This window comes from Procambarus clarkii, chromosome 46 (genome assembly GCF_040958095.1).
Source record: "Procambarus clarkii isolate CNS0578487 chromosome 46, FALCON_Pclarkii_2.0, whole genome shotgun sequence".
In the NCBI taxonomy this organism is placed as follows: domain Eukaryota; kingdom Metazoa; phylum Arthropoda; class Malacostraca; order Decapoda; family Cambaridae; genus Procambarus; species Procambarus clarkii.
Window position 1 is genome coordinate 15495451 of NC_091195.1, and position 17097 is coordinate 15512547.

The window sequence follows — 17097 nt, forward strand, 5'->3', positions numbered from 1 at the left end:
TAAGACGGAGTGCACTTCTTCCCAGACACTCTTCATCAATTGGGGTGACACCCACCCTGCCTTCTCCCGCACATGTGTGCTCTACAAATTTGAGGAAGCCATCCTTATTTTGAAACACCATGATCATTTGTCTTTCCTGGATCAAGATGCCAGGTTTGCCGTCTTCCCTCTTTCTCTGGCATGTCTTAAGCTTGTGTGCTGCATTCCCCCTTCTCCTCATCCTCTCCCGCTTTCTCAGTTTCGCAACCATATCCAGACCTTGGACTCCTACACCTTCACTACCAGCCCCTTTGCGTTCTGGGACAGAGGGTCTTCCTCCTGATTCTCCGTCTGATGTTTCCTTCCTTCTCTATCTTCCTTGTTTCCTGTGCCCTTTTTTCCTTCTTGCCCCTCTCTTCCTTCTGAGCCCTTGCCTCTGTCTCGTTGCCCTATTTGTTGGGGCCATTGTCCATCCTTCTCCCAGCGTTCTACATGTTGATCGTTCCGATTCATCTTCTGTTGAAACTGTCCAGGTTGTCTCCCAGCATAATGCTGATGATACGCCTGTCTCTCTACATCAGAAACGTAAGCCTGGCTCCTCTCCTTCTTCCTTGCCAGCGGGTATGAAGGATTCAAAATATTCCTAACCTTGCGACAATATCCCTGCTTCCCCTCCAATTTCAGTGGCAGAGTCGCCTGTCCCTGCTATGAGGGTTCCCTTGGCCCTTGATCCTCTCTTGGATGCTGCCCCTCTTCTGTTTCTGTCCTTCCTGTCCCCGATTCCCTTGACCGCCCCTCTCTGATATCCCCTCCCACTCGGGACCCTATCCATCTGCCTCTGGTCCGTCCTCCCGCTTCAGACCCTGTCCATCTGCTTCTGCGCTGGACCCTGTCCATTAGCCTCTGGTCCGTCCTCTCGCTCCCTTGCCTCCAATATCTTTGCTAGCTTTGCCTATGCCCCGTCATCCCGATTTCACTGATCCTGGTCCAGATCTTATTTAGTCTACTATGTTCTTCTTTACCTTTGTTTCTCCCATCTTATCTCTGTTTCCGTTCTCTCTCTTTTTTTGTTTATGTTTGTTCTTCAATGGAATATTCGTGCTTTTTATGCTAAATTCCATGAACTCCAACTTTTGATTGTGCAGTTTTCCTGCTTTGTGTTTGTCTCCAGGAGCCGACGCTTGGTGCTCGTCCTGGTCTCTTCCATGGTTATTCTTTTCTCTCTTCCCCTCCAGCTTTGGCTGGGGCCCATAAGTTTACTGCTCTCTTTATCTGTCATGATATTCCCTTCGTCCCCCTACTTTTTCAATTGTCCAATCAATGTTCTGCGGCTTGTATCTTTGTTAGTAAATGGTATACAGTCTGTTCCATTCATCTCCCCCCAAATGTTCTGCTTTCTATATCTGAACTTAAACACCTGTTGGACTCCTTACGAGAGCCTGTGCTCCTTTTGGGTGATTTCAACTGTCGGCATACCCTCTGGGGAGATTGTCTGACAAACACCCGGGGCAGCCTTCTCAAACCATTCGTCCTCTCTTCTTCTGTGTCTCTTCTGAATTCTAGTGAACCTACTCATGTTGACTCTCGCACTTGCACCCTTTCCTGTCTTGATCTTTCTCTCTGTTCATCTTCTCTTTATTTGGATTTCACTTGGCAGGTTCTTGATGACCTCCATAACAGTGACCATTTTCCCATCCTTGTCACCTTCTGTTTTCACCCTCCCCCTCCCCTCTCTCCTTTCCTAGGTGGCAGTTTGCCAAGGCTGACTGGAACCTCTTCACCTTACGCGCTACTCTTTCCAACCTCTCTGCTCTACCTCTTCCCTGTGCCCTCCTGCTATTTCATGACAGTTTTTTATGCTGCCCTCTGCTTCTCTGTTTGGCCGTCCATCGGCGACAGACGCCAGATTCTTTTATTTTGTTTCGGAAGCCGAGTGCGGTGGCCCGTAGTGCCATCCATACGGCCCCTTGTTCGTGTTCCACTCATGCTAAATAGTTTGATTTTGTCTACCATGTCAATTCCCCTGAGAATTTTGTAGGTGATCATGATGGTCTCCCATTACTCCTCTGTCTTCCAGGGACGTGAGGTTTAGCTCCCTTAGCCTTTCCTCGTAGCTCATACAAGGAAAGTTCTGGGGCTAGTCTTGTGGCATACTTCTGAATCTTCTCTTTGTCTTGTGTTTAACTAGGTATGGACTAGATATATGTGTGTGTGTAGTTGGCAGTTCAAGTCTCCGAGTGTCATGGGGAATGAAATTTTTGTTATCCACAATATGGTTGCTAGCAATTTCTATGATTAGGACGTGGACCACCTAACACCTAAATGCCAGAGTGATACTCCAGGTAAGGTTTAAAGTTCAAGATGGGCAGCAGGTAGGTACTTCTGGAATCCTTCCTTATTTAGAGGTGTTGGTAGCTCACTAATAGAGTGGCTGGCTAATCCCAGACACCTGCCTTAACCGACTTGGCCACAATGGTACAAAAGTCGGCCAATCCGGAACTCTTCTGAATTCACTGGGAGCTTCTTGAGGCCGCAAACCGGAGACCAACCAGAGTTTTATAGTCGCCCCGACCACACTGTAGCCTACGGCATTGGGGTTCACACTATTATGTCACCGTCAGTGGGCCAGAGTGTGGTCGGGTCAACTGTAAAACTCTGGTTGTCCTCTGGTTTTGGGCCTCCGGAACTGACTCCAGCTTGTACAGCTGAAGTCAGCTGACTCCAGTTGACTCCATAACTACAGCTTGAAATTAGTCACCGATTTCTTAGACATGGTGAAGACCACTAAACCATAAGGGATCATATCATCTCTAGACGTGGAATCCCTATTTACGAATGCCCCTGTAGACACCGCCATCAACTTTATTAGACAGAATCTACAGTGACAATACTTCTCTAAAGCCAGACATAACAGAGTTTGCTTTCTGTAATCTTCTGGAGATTTGTAACAAAATGGACCCATTCACAAGCCCTTGGGGGAGACATGTATATACAGATAGACGGAGTAGCCATGGCATCCCCACTAGGAGTCCTCTTTGCTAACTCCTCAACCCGTTCTCGCAAATTTAATAAGTCAATATTGACTTATTAAATATGTGCATAGGTGACATACTTAACATAATAGATACCCTTAAAAAGATTCATAGAAAACACCGACCTTACCTAACCTGCTTAGTATGTTAAGATAAGCATCTTATTGCTTCGTAATTACAATTATTACCTAACCTATAATAGGTATAGGTTAAGTAATAATTGTAATTACGAAGCAATAAGATGCCCATCTTAAGATACTAACAAGGTTAGGTAAGGTTGGTGTTTTCTATGAATCTTTTTAAGGGTATCCATTATGTTTAGTATATCACCTATGCACGTAGTTAATAAGTCAATATTGACTTTACGAATTTGCGAGAACGGGTTGAACTCCTATATGGGAACACTAGAAGATCCCATCTTTAAAACCCACAGGGAAACCTGGGGCCAGATTCACGAAGCAGATACTCAAGCACTTACGAACCTGTACATCTTTTCTCAATCTTTGGTGACTTTGTTTACAATTATTAAACAGTTAATGAGCTCTGAAGCACCAGGAGGCTGTTTATAACAATAACAACAGTTGATTGGAAAGTTTTCATGCTTGTAAACTGTTTAATAAATGTAACCAAAGCCGTCAAAGATTGAGGAAAGACGTACACGTTCGTAAGTACTTGTGTAACTGCTTCGTGAATCTGGCCCTTGGCATCTACTGCAGATACATCGATGGTATATTAGTATGTGTGAAAGACCTCTAGGAATTGTCGGGATTAAAGGCTCAATACTCACCCGAATCTCGATGCTTAATTTACCCATGAACTGGGCATTGATGGTGTATTCCCTTTCCTCCATGTCTACCCAATAGTCATATATACCCATCAATATATATATGTATATATAATATGTGGGTAGTTGTGTGGGTATGTTGCTAAAGTTTAAAGCTAATAATATTTGTGATGGACAGGGAGTACCCGTGCGACCACTACACCGCCATCATGAACGTCACCCTCCTGCACACTGGCTGTCCTCGCGCCTCCATCCACGAGACCGCCCTCCAGCTCCTTCAGGTCCTCGACAAACGCTTCTTCGGCGCCGTCACTCCGCTCGTCGGTGACGCTGAAGGTACGTGCCCAGCGGGACTCCAGAGGGCGTCGCCTGCAGGTGGCGCCTCTCGTGTCCTGGCTGAGTATACGTGATTATAGGAGTTTGAGTATTGCATGCATTATGGGATAGTTTAAGGTGTCTTTAATGAGGCTGCTCCAACCTGGCTAGGCCCCACCAGTGTCTCTCACATACGCATGGTGAGGTAATTATGAGAAGGTGCTGCATCGTTACCTCCTGTATTACTTGATATGAAGATAAGGATCTAGGATAAGACGGAGGAAAGGCATGTGCCCAACCACTTGGACGGTCGGAAGGTGAACGCTGACCTTCAGGAAGCAGCACCGTCGCTCTACCGTCCAGTCAAAGCGATTGGGCACAGATGACACCTGCAGGGCAACACTACACGTGTCTTGTGTGTCCCCCACCACACCTGCAGGACAACACTACACGTGTCATGTGTGTCCCCCACCACACCTGCAGGGCAACACAACACGTGTCTTGTGTGTCCCCCACCACACCTGCAGGACAACACTACACGTGTCATGTGTGTCCCCCACCACACCTGCAGGTTAACACTACACGTGTCATGTGTGTCCCCCACCACACCTGCAGGACAACACTACACATGTCGTGTGTGTCCCCCACGACACCTGATGATTCTCAGTGGGTTCATCATGTCATGTTTACAAAGCAAGGAGAGCGCTCCGTAGCTGAAGCACACACTCGTACCCCTTCTCAGCACACACTGCTGCCTCACCCTCCTCTTACCACGCTCCACTCAAACACAATGAACAACTGTCTCCAACATACTAATGGCTTCAATGTGTGTTCTCTGATATCCCCTCAAACATATTTACGTGTATATATATATATATATATATATATATATTATATATATATATATATATATATATATATATATATATATATATATATATATATATATATATATATATATATATATATATATATACACATCACAAGCAAGCAACATGTTACGGGACATTGAGTAATAAATATATATATATATACATTTCTTATGAAATGTATCAATAAACACAAAGAGAAGATCAGTATTTATTACCATAAATTAGGCCAATTAGGAGGCGCCACAGAAAACGGGTTAAATTTAAGGAAAACTAATGAAAAAAATAAACTTTAACACTCCAACAAGCAGGGGATGCTTATCCTACTATGTACTGACGTGATATATTGGAGCTTATATACAGATCTAATTTGTACATGTCAGGGCTAACATTAAAGGTTTTTGAGCATTGGTTGATCAAGACCGACTCAATTAAATTACACTCAACAAAATCCTTACACTCAGCAATGCATTTTGCTGCTCTTAAGTCGACCAAATGATCACATAAACTGGAATCTACAATGCAGTAGAATGCTGGGTTGTACGGAGAGAGTAGCAGTGTTGTTGTAAACATGAACTAAACGGTTTTCCAGTTTGGCCTATGTAAACAAATGTACACAAATGTACACTTATTGTAAGGAATCAAACACACACAGGGAGCCAGTCGGCCGAGCGGACAGCACGCGGGACTTGTGATCCTGTGGTCCCGGGTTCGATCCCAGGCGCTGGCGAGAAACAATGGGCAGAGTTTCTTTCACCCTATGCCCCTGTTACCTAGCAGTAAAATAGGTACCTGGGTGTTAGTCAGCTGTCACGGGCTGCTTCCTGGAGGTGGAGGCCTGGTCGAGGACCGGGCCGCGGGGACACTAAAGCCCCGAAATCATCTCAAGATAACAACCTGCTGCAGACAAGGGTGTGCTTTTAGTCAAAATGGACTTGAGCATATTATTATTTTTGCACACGGGATTAATATTAAAGTTTGTCAGGGCTGGGGCAAGTTATCATTGTCCTTCAAAATCCGGGTTAGACTTGGGAGCATGCAGGCGATGAGTCACAATAACGTGGCTGAAGTATGACCAGACTACACACTAGAAGGTGAAGGGACGACGACGACGTTTCGGTCCGTCCTGGACCATTCTCAAGTCGATCGACTTGAGAATGGTTCAGGACGGACCGAAACGTCGTCGTCCCTTCACCTTCTAGTGTGTGGTCTGGTCAAACTTGGGAGCATGTTTGTAGAACGTCCTCTTAGCTCGCCCAAATGCGACATCCAATGAAGGTTTTGGATATTGCAATTTCTTCCCAATTTCGTATATTTTTGTTATATCTTCATGAAACATTTCCGGGCTGCAAACCCTCACGGCTCTGAAAAACATGTAGGAAAACTGCCCACATAACCTTATTATGATGGTTAGAGTAATAGTGAATATACATATATATACACACATAGTGATGGGAGCCGGTGGCCGAGCGGACAGCACGCTGGACACGTAATCCTGTGGTCCCGGGTTCGATGCCGGGCCCTGGCGAGAAGCGATGGGCAGAATTTCTTTCACCCTATGCACCTGTTACCTAGTAGTAAATAGGTACCTGGGAGTTAGTCAGCTGTCACGGGCTGCTTCCTGGGGTGGGTGTGAGGAAAAAAAATAGTATTAGTAGAAACAGTTGATTGACAGTTGAGAGGCGGGCCGAAAAAGCAGAGCTCAACCCCCGTAAGCAAAACTAGGTGAAACTAGGTGAATACACATTGGCAGGTTTCCTATACACATTGAATTTGAAACGCCTACTGATTCTTTTAATCATAATGTCTAAGAACGTCAGAACACTTCCCTCTTCATTATCATTTGTGAATCGAGTAGTAGGAACAAGTAAATTAAGTAGAGAAAATCTGTTTAGTGATGGTTAACTGGCCACGGGCACAAAATATCGCCAATGTACCAATACCACACCACATTTGAGGGAAAATCCTGAGTATGTTTTTTGTTTCAAAAACTCGTCTTATGTACAAATTGCTAAAAGCCAGGGAGAGGGGATTACTCATCGCCGTGCCACATTTCTGTTTAAAAAACATATTATTAAAATTGAAATAGTTATCTTTCATGCATAATTTGATGAGTTCAACAATGATACCTGGTTGATGGGGTTCTGGGAGTTGTTCTACTGCCCAAGCCCGGCCCGAGGCCAGGCTTGACTTGTGAGAGTTTGGTCCACCAGGCTGTTGCTTGGAGCGGCCCGCAGGCCCACATATACCTGGTTGATGGGGTTCTGGGAGTTGTTCTACTGCCCAAGCCCGGCCCGAGGCCAGGCTTGACTTGTGAGAGTTTGGTCCACCAGGCTGTTGCTTGGAGCGGCCCGCAGGCCCACATATACCTGGTTGATGGGGTTCTGGGAGTTGTTCTACTGCCCAAGCCCGGCCCGAGGCCAGGCTTGACTTGTGAGAGTTTGGTCCACCAGGCTGTTGCTTGGAGCGGCCCGCAGGCCCACATATACCTGGTTGATGGGGTTCTGGGAGTTGTTCTACTGCCCAAGCCCGGCCCGAGGCCAGGCTTGACTTGTGAGAGTTTGGTCCACCAGGCTGTTGCTTGGAGCGGCCCGCAGGCCCACATATACCTGGTTGATGGGGTTCTGGGAGTTGTTCTACTGCCCAAGCCCGGCTCGAGGCCAGGCTTGACTTGTGAGAGTTTGGTCCACCAGGCTGTTGCTTGGAGCGGCCCGCAGGCCCACATGCCCACCACTGCCCGGTTGGTCCGTCACTTCTTGACAAAAACTATCTAGTTTTCTCTTCAAGATGTCCGCGGTTGTTCCGGCAATATTTCTGATGCTCGCTGGGAGGATGTTGAACAACCGTGGACCTCTGATATTTATACAGTATGATGTTTATACAATGGTGTTAGTAGGTAAAGTTAAATTTATATTTAGGAAATACATCTCGCAAGAACGACAACAGGGTCCATATTCACGAAGCAGTTACGCGAGTACTTACGACCGTGTACATCTTAACTCAATCTTTGACGGCTTTGGTTACATTTATTAAACAGTTTACAAGCACGAAAACTTGCCAATCAACTGTTGTTATTGTTATAAACAGCCTCCTGGTGCTTCGGAGCTCATTAACTGTTTAATGATTGTAAACAAAGCCGCCAAAGATTAACAAAAGATGTACAGGTTCGTAAGTGCTCGCGTAACTGCTTCGTGAATCTGGCCCCAGGTTTGTAAGTGCCCGCGTACCTGCTCCGTGAATCTGGCCCCAGGTTCGTAAGTGCTCACGTAACTGCTTCGCGAATATGGCCCCAGGTTCGTAGGTGCTCGCGTAACTGCTTCGCGAATCTGGCCCCAAGTTCGTAAGTGCTCGCGTAACTACTTCATGAATCTGGCCCCAGGTTCGTAAGTGCTCGCGTAACTGCTTCGCGAATATGGCCCCAGGTTCGTAAGTGCTCGCGTAACTGCTTCATGAATCTGGTCCCAGGTTCGTAAGTGCTCGCGTAACTGCTTCATGAATCTGGCCCCAGGTTCGTAAGTGCTCGCGTAACTGCTTCATGAATCTGGCCCCAGGTTCGTAAGTGCTCACGTAACCGCTTCGCGAATATGGCCCCAGGTTCGTAAGTGCTCGCGTAACTGCTTCATGAATCTGGCCCCAGGTTCGTAAGTGCTCGCGTAACTGCTTCATGAATCTGGCCCCAGGTTCGTAAGTGCTCGCGTAACTGCTTCATGAATCTGGCCCCAGGTTCGTAAGTGCTCACGTAACCGCTTCGCGAATATGGCCCCAGGTTCGTAAGTGCTCGCGTAACTGCTTCATGAATCTGGCCCCAGGTTCGTAAGTGCTCGCGTAACTGCTTCATGAATCTGCCCCCGGGTCATCAGTAAGAACTATACTGATCAGGGCCATCACATCAAAACTCGCCAGTCTAAAATCATCATTTAATTTCAACTCTGGCCCCTTGTTACCAAAGTCCACATTGTTGTGTGCGAGTTGGAAATGGAATCTCCATCCGGGGAGAAGACCTGGACGAGCCAATTGGAAAGTTTGTATGTCACAGATCTAACATAACTAATAATAGGTCTTGGAGGAGTATTGGGGTTGTGGGTCTTAATAAGACCATATAGATACAGTAGGGAAGGTTCTCTTCCCTAGGAATCTAGGGTCCTAGATTCTAGGAAAAAACCTAGGAATGAACTTTTTATCGTTCTTACACAAAGTTTTAAGGGTCTTGTTATCGTGTGCAATAACTTGTTCAGGAGGTTCTTTGTTAACAGATAAGTAAGTGTTTCTGTTATCTAATAACAGGTTCATTTTTTGGTCGTAGTCATCCTTATTCATGATAAGCACAGTGTTGGATTTATCCGTCTTTGTCACCTTCAAATCCTTTTTCGAGGATTTTCGAACGCTTCAAAAAATCTATGTAGACAGGAAAGTGTACCATTAAGTAAAGACCATTGTACCATTAAGTGAAGACCATTGTACCATTAAGTAAAGTCCATTGTACCATTAAGTAAAGACCATTGTACCTTTAAAGACCATTGTACCATTAAGTAAAGATCATTGTACCATTAAGTGAAGACCATTGTACCATTAAGTAAAGTCCATTGTACCTTTAAAGACCATTGTACCATTAAGTAAAGACCATTGTACCATTAAGTAAAGTCCTTTGTACCTTTAAAGACCATTGTACCATTAAGTAAAGATCATTGTACCATTAAGTAAAGACCATTGTACCTTTAAAGACTATTGTACCATTAAGTAAAGATCATTGTACCATTAACTGCCGTGTAATAATTGTAAATATTAATTTGGATGGTACATAGGAGTCCCCGTACAAAGGCGCCGAGTTGGACAATATTTATCATTTAGTAATATATCACTTTCACCCCAGAGTGGAAGCTGGCGTCGGATCCCCCTTAACACGCCCCAGGTCCCCCTTAACACGCCCCAGGTCCCCCTTAACACGCCCCAGGTCCCCCTTAACACACCCCGGATCCTCCTAAACACACCCCGGATCCTCCTAAACATGCCCCGGATCCTCCTAAACACGCCCTGGATCCCCCAAACACGCCCCGGATCCCCCTAAACACGCCCTGGATCCCCCCAAACACGCTCTGGATCCCCCCAAACACGCCCTGGATCCCCCCAAACACGCCCTGGATCCCCCCAAACACGCCCTGGATCCCCCCAAACACGCCCTGGATCCCCCCAAACACGCCCCGGATCCCCCCAAACACACCCCGGATCCCCCCAAACACGCCCTGGATCCCCCCAAACACGTCCTGGATCCCCCCTTAACACCCCCGGATCCCCCCTTAACACGCCGCAGATCCCCCAAAACACCCCAGGATCACCCCTTAACACCCCCGGATCCCCCCTTAACACGCCGCAGATCCCCCAAAACGCCCCGGATCCCCCTAAACACCCCGGATCCCCCCTAAACACCCCCGGATCCCCCCTAAACACCCCCGGATCCCCCCTAAACACCCCCGGATCCCCCCAAACACCCCCGGATCCCCCCCTTAACACCCCCGGATCCCCACAACACGCCCCGGATTCCCCGAGCACAGTGGAGCAGAATGGAGACCTCATCATTTCGGTGGTAATTGGCAGTGGCGGGTCTCCCCCAGCTGTCCACCTCACTACTGGGGACGCCCGGAGCTGCTCACCAACCAGTGGGGTACTGGGGTCTCCACCCACTGTACCTCATACACCTATAACTCACAGTCGGGACTGTTGTGTAGCAGCTGACAGCAGGAGGAGGATACGGACACCAGGAGGGCGCCTGGAGACTTACTGTGGCGCTGTGCTTGGGAGGCAGCGTCGGCAGGGAGGGTCTCCGCTAACACTGGCGTCGATACACACATCCTGAGTGTGTCGACACAGTCATCCTGTGTGTGTGTCGACACAGTCATCCTGAGTGTGTGTCGACACAGTCATCCTGTGTGTGTGTCGACACAGTCATCCTGTGTGTGTGTCGACACAGTCATCCTGTGTGTGTGTCGACACAGTCATCCTGTGTGTGTGTCGACACAGTCATCCTGTGTGTGTGTCGACACAGTCATCCTGTGTGTGTGTCGACACAGTCATCCTGTGTGTGTGTCGACACAGTCATCCTGTGTGTGTGTCGACACAGTCATCCTGTGTGTGTGTCGACACAGTCATCCTGTGTGTGTGTCGACACAGTCATCCTGTGTGTGTGTCGACACAGTCATCCTGTGTGTGTGTCGACACAGTCATCCTGTGTGTGTGTCGACACAGTCATCCTGTGTGTGTGTCGACACACACTCATCCTGTGTGTGTGTCGACACAGTCATCCTGTGTGTGTGTCGACACAGTCATCCTGTGTGTGTGTCGACACAGTCATCCTGTGTGTGTGTCGACACAGTCATCCTGTGTGTGTGTCGACACAGTCATCCTGTGTGTGTGTCGACACAGTCATCCTGTGTGTGTGTCGACACAGTCATCCTGTGTGTGTGTCGACACAGTCATCCTGTGTGTGTGTCGACACAGTCATCCTGTGTGTGTGTCGACACACACTCATCCTGTGTGTGTGTCGACACAGTCATCCTGTGTGTGTGTCGACACAGTCATCCTGTGTGTGTGTCGACACAGTCATCCTGTGTGTGTGTCGACACAGTCATCCTGTGTGTGTCGACACAGTCATCCTGTGTGTGTGTCGACACAGTCATCCTGTGTGTGTCGACACAGTCATCCTGACGTAGACCGGGAATGATGGAGAGTCTCCAGCCTGGCCTGCAAGTGTCCTCCCGCGGTGTGGAAGTTAAGGGGAATGTTTACGGGCTATTCATGCCCGTGCCACCTCCTGGGGTGGCCTAATCTTCATCAGTCAGTGTAATGTGTAAACTCGGCTCCATAATTGGAGAGGAAATGATAAAGAGCAGAGAGAAACCGAAGCATGTGATGCTCTATACAGTCACACACGATGGAACTAATGAGTGGCGTGATGGCGTGCAAGTGGCTGAGTAGGCTACACGCCCCGGAACACCCTAAACACTCCCCCGGATCCTCCTAAATCCCCGGATCCCCCTAAACACGCCCCGGATCCCCCTAAACACGCCCTAGATCCCCCTAAACACGCCCCGGATCCACCTAAACCCCCGGATCCCCCTAAACCCCCGGATCCCCCCTAAACACGCCCTAGATCCCCCTAAACACGCCCCGTATCCCCCTAAACACGCCCCGGAACCCCCCTAAACACGCCACGGATCCCCCTTAACACGCCCCGGATCCCCCTAAACACGCCCCGGAACCCCCCTAAACACGCCCCGGATCCCCCCTAAACACGCCCCGGATCCCCCTAAACACGCCCCGGATCCCCCTAAACACGCCCCGGATCCCCCTAAACACGCCCCGGATCCCCCTAAACACGCCCTGGATCCCCCCTAAACACGCCCCGGATCCCCCTAAACACGCCCCGGATCCCCCTAAACACGCCCCGGATCCCCCTAAACACGCCCCGGATCCCCCTAAACACGCCCCGGATCCCCCTAAACACGCCCCGGATCCCCCTAAACACGCCCAGGATCCCCCTAAACTCGCCCCGGATCCCCCTAAACACGCCCCGGATCCCCCTAAACACGCCCCGGATCCCTCTAAACACGCCCCGGATCCCCCTAAACACGCCCCGGATCCCCCTAAACACGCCCCGGATCCCCCAAACACGCCCCGGATCCCCCTAAACACCCCGGATCCCCCTAAACACGCCCCGGATCCCCCTAAACACGCCCCGGATCCCCCTAAACACGCCCCGGATCCCCCTAAACACGCCCCGGATCCCCCTAAACACGCCCCGGATCCCCCTTAACACGCCCCGGATCCCCCTAAACACGCCCCGGATCCCCCTAAACACGCCCCGGATCCCCCTAAACACGCCCCGGATCCCCCCTAAACACGCCCCGGATCCCCCTAAACACGCCCCGGATCCCCCTAAACACGCCCCGGATCCCCCTAAACACGCCCCGGATCCCCCCAGACACGCCCCGGATCCCCCCAGACACGCCCCGGATCCCCCCAGACACGCCCCGGATCCCCCCAGACACGCCCCGGATCCCCCCAGACACGCCCCGGATCCCCCCAGACACGCCCCGGATCCCCCCAGACACGCCCCGGATCCCCCCAGACACGCCCCGGATCCCCCCAGACACGCCCCGGATCCCCCCAGACACGCCCCGGATCCCCCCAGACACGCCCCGGATCCCCCCAGACACGCCCCGGATCCCCCTAAACACGTCCCGGATCCCCCTTAACACGCCCCGGATCCCCCTAAACACGCCCCGGATCCCCCTAAACACGCCCCGGATCCCCCTAAACACGCCCCGGATCCCCCTAAACACGCCCCGGATCCCCCTTAACACGCCCCGGATCCCCCTAAACACGCCCCGGATCCCCCTAAACACGCCCCGGATCCCCCTAAACACGCCCCGGATCCCCCTAAACACGCCCCGGATCCCCCTAAACACGCCCCGGATCTCCCCTAAACACGCCCCGGATCCCCCTAAACACGCCCCGGATCCCCCTAAACACGCCTCGGATCCCCCTAAACACGCCCCGGATCCCCCTAAACACGCCCCGGATCTCCCCTAAACACGCCCCAGATCCCCCCAGACACGCCTGGGATCCCACCAGGCCAGGACCAGAGACTACATATTTGCCCACTAGAGCACCACAGACAGCATCACACTTGGACACTTGGTGAGACACATTAGTGTGTCCAGTGCACCTATAATGTCAACAGTTATAGTGTGTGAGTGGACCAAGTTAAGACTCGGGAAGCGTATAGTGGGAGCGGTAGCCGCCGTGACCCAGAGACTCGGGAAGCGTATAGTGGGAGCGGTAGCCGCCGTGACCCAGAGACTCGGGAAGCGTATAGTGGGAGCGGTAGCCGCCGTGACCCAGAGACTCGGGAAGCGTATAGTGGGAGCGGTAGCCGCCGTGACCCAGAGACTCGGGAAGCGTATAGTGGGAGCGGTAGCCGCCGTGACCCAGAGACTCGGGAAGCGTATAGTGGGAGCGGTAGCCGTCGTGACCCAGAGACTCGGGAAGCGTATAGTGGGAGCGGTAGCCGCCGTGACCCAGAGACTCGGGAAGCGTATAGTGGGAGCGGTAGCCGCCGTGACCCAGAGACTCGGGAAGCGTATAGTGGGAGCGGTAGCCGCCGTGACCCAGAGACTCGGGAAGCGTATAGTGGGAGCGGTAGCCGCCGTGACCCAGAGACTCGGGAAGCGTATAGTGGGAGCGGTAGCCGCCGTGACCCAGAGACTCGGGAAGCGTATAGTGGGAGCGGTAGCCGTCGTGACCCAGAGACTCGGGAAGCGTATAGTGGGAGCGGTAGCCGTCGTGACCCAGAGACTCGGGAAGCGTATAGTGGGAGCGGTAGCCGTCGTGACCCAGAGACTCGGGAAGCGTATAGTGGGAGCGGTAGCCGCCGTGACCCAGAGACTCGGGAAGCGTATAGTGGGAGCGGTAGCCGCCGTGACCCAGAGACTCGGGAAGCGTATAGTGGGAGCGGTAGCCGTCGTGACCCAGAGACTCGGGAAGCGTATAGTGGGAGCGGTAGCCGTCGTGACCCAGAGACTCGGGAAGCGTATAGTGGGAGCGGTAGCCGCCGTGACCCAGAGACTCGGGAAGCGTATAGTGGGAGCGGTAGCCGTCGTGACCCAGAGACTCGGGAAGCGTATAGTGGGAGCGGTAGCCGTCGTGACCCAGAGACTCGGGAAGCGTATAGTGGGAGCGGTAGCCGCCGTGACCCAGAGACTCGGGAAGCGTATAGTGGGAGCGGTAGCCGCCGCCGTGACCCAGAGACTCGGGAAGCGTATAGTGGGAGCGGTAGCCGCCGCCGTGACCCAGAGACTCGGGAAGCGTATAGTGGGAGCGGTAGCCGCCGCCGTGACCCAGAGACTCGGGAAGCGTATAGTGGGAGCGGTAGCCGCCGTGACCCAGAGACTCGGGAAGCGTATAGTGGGAGCGGTAGCCGCCGTGACCCAGAGACTCGGGAAGCGTATAGTGGGAGCGGTAGCCGTCGTGACCCAGAGACTCGGGAAGCGTATAGTGGGAGCGGTAGCCGTCGTGACCCAGAGACTCGGGAAGGGTATAGTGGGAGCGGTAGCCGCCGTGACCCAGAGACTCGGGAAGCGTATAGTGGGAGCGGTAGCCGTCGTGACCCAGAGACTCGGGAAGGGTATAGTGGGAGCGGTAGCCGTCGTGACCCAGAGACTCGGGAAGCGTATAGTGGGAGCGGTAGCCGCCGTGACCCAGAGACTCGGGAAGCGTATAGTGGGAGCGGTAGCCGTCGTGACCCAGAGACTCGGGAAGGGTATAGTGGGAGCGGTAGCCGCCGTGACCCAGAGACTCGGGAAGCGTATAGTGGGAGCGGTAGCCGTCGTGACCCAGAGACTCGGGAAGGGTATAGTGGGAGCGGTAGCCGTCGTGACCCAGAGACTCGGGAAGCGTATAGTGGGAGCGGTAGCCGCCGTGACCCAGAGACTCGGGAAGCGTATAGTGGGAGCGGTAGCCGTCGTGACCCAGAGACTCGGGAAGCGTATAGTGGGAGCGGTAGCCGTCGTGACCCAGAGACTCGGGAAGCGTATAGTGGGAGCGGTAGCCGCCGTGACCCAGATACCACAAGAGTTCTCCTATCAGTAACTTCCACTTGCAGAAGTTGCCAATCTGGAGACATGATCACGGCGCCATAAATCTGGGTTCACTGTGTGGCGAGGTAGGTTACCTTGAGAGGCTTTCGGGGCTTAGCGTCCCAGGGGGCCCGGTCCTCGACCAGGCTTCCTAATACCAGATGCAATACCGGAATTATTACACTTCTCTTCAGTGGAGTTGTTTATATTTAAGGTAGTAATCAGCAGTTATCTAACCCGTCCTCTTCAACACTACCTCACATTTTGGCGTATAAATCCCCTAGGGACAAAAACTGGTGTACTAAAAGTCCAACCCGTTCTCGCAAATTTAATAAGTCAATATTGACTTATTAACTACGTGCATAGGTGACATACTTAACATAATAGATACCCTTAAAAAGATTCATAAAAAACACCGACCTTACCTAACCTAATTAGTATGTTAAGATAAGCATCTTATTGCTTCGTAATTACAATTATTACCTAACCTATAATAGGTATAGGTTAAGTAATAATTGTAATTACGAAGCAATAAGATGCTTATCTTAAGATACTAACAAGGTTAGGTAAGGTCGGTGTTTTCTATGAATCTTTTTAAGGGTATCTATTATGTTTAGTATATCACCTATGCACGTAGTTAATAAAAGAGTCATAGCGGTTTGCAAAATTCACGCGATGGTCCGTTTTCTTTCCGCTGGTGTTTGGGGTAACTAAGGTTGAGGCAGTTTAGTACATCAGTTTAGTGACGTTGTGAACGTTGGAGAGGACGCAACCCGTTCTCTTAAAAATAACGTCACTTTTCGCTGGTATGCGCGATATGGCGAAATTTGGACGTAATTTGAAATGAAATCGACACACAAAAGTGACGTTCTGTTCCGTTTTCTATTTGAGTCGTCCGGCGTACACGCAGAGGTTATAAGAGGACACTATATATTAACGTTTTTCATAACGTTTTGAAACTTTATGAGAATTTCCTGCCCACCTAACCTATCAGAGGACCCTTAACTCACTGTTGTTGAAAAAAAAAAATCCCAAATTTATTTTCATTTTCAAATTACGTCCAAATTCGGCCATACTGGCAAACGGCCAAAAGCGACGTTCTTTTTAAGAGGACAGGTTGCGGACGGGCTGGCCAGCACCAGGCAAACCTCTATCATTCCTGGCTGACAAGCCTTCATTGTCACTGATATATTAGCTTATGTATCTCAGTCTCCCGTCTGTATAGCTTCCCTCAACAACAATTGTGTGTTTGGGGTCATGATGTGTTATGGTGGATTTTGCTGGTGTTTTCATGCCTGGAGAGAGCTCCTTGGTGTATGTATGTGGTATATCCAGGGCATCAGGGTATATCCTCATCATCATTACTCCTTGGTAATGCCCAAGCAGCTCTGAAACAATGGGCAGAGTTTCTTTCACCCTATGTCCCTGTTACCTAGCAGTAAAATAGGTACCTGGGTGTTAGTCAGCTGTCACGGGCTGCTTCCTAG

The 17097-nt window shown here is 50.6% G+C and overlaps 1 protein-coding gene across 1 annotated transcript in view; it reads left to right on the forward strand.

The window, feature by feature from the left end:
* fry (Protein furry) overlaps window positions 1-17097 on the forward strand; it is a 542054-nt gene that overhangs the window by 224992 nt on the left and 299965 nt on the right. The window contains 2 exon segments of the mRNA XM_069301552.1: window positions 3974-4201; window positions 13762-15578. Of these exon segments, the coding sequence (XP_069157653.1) occupies window positions 3974-4201; window positions 13762-15578 (2045 nt within the window).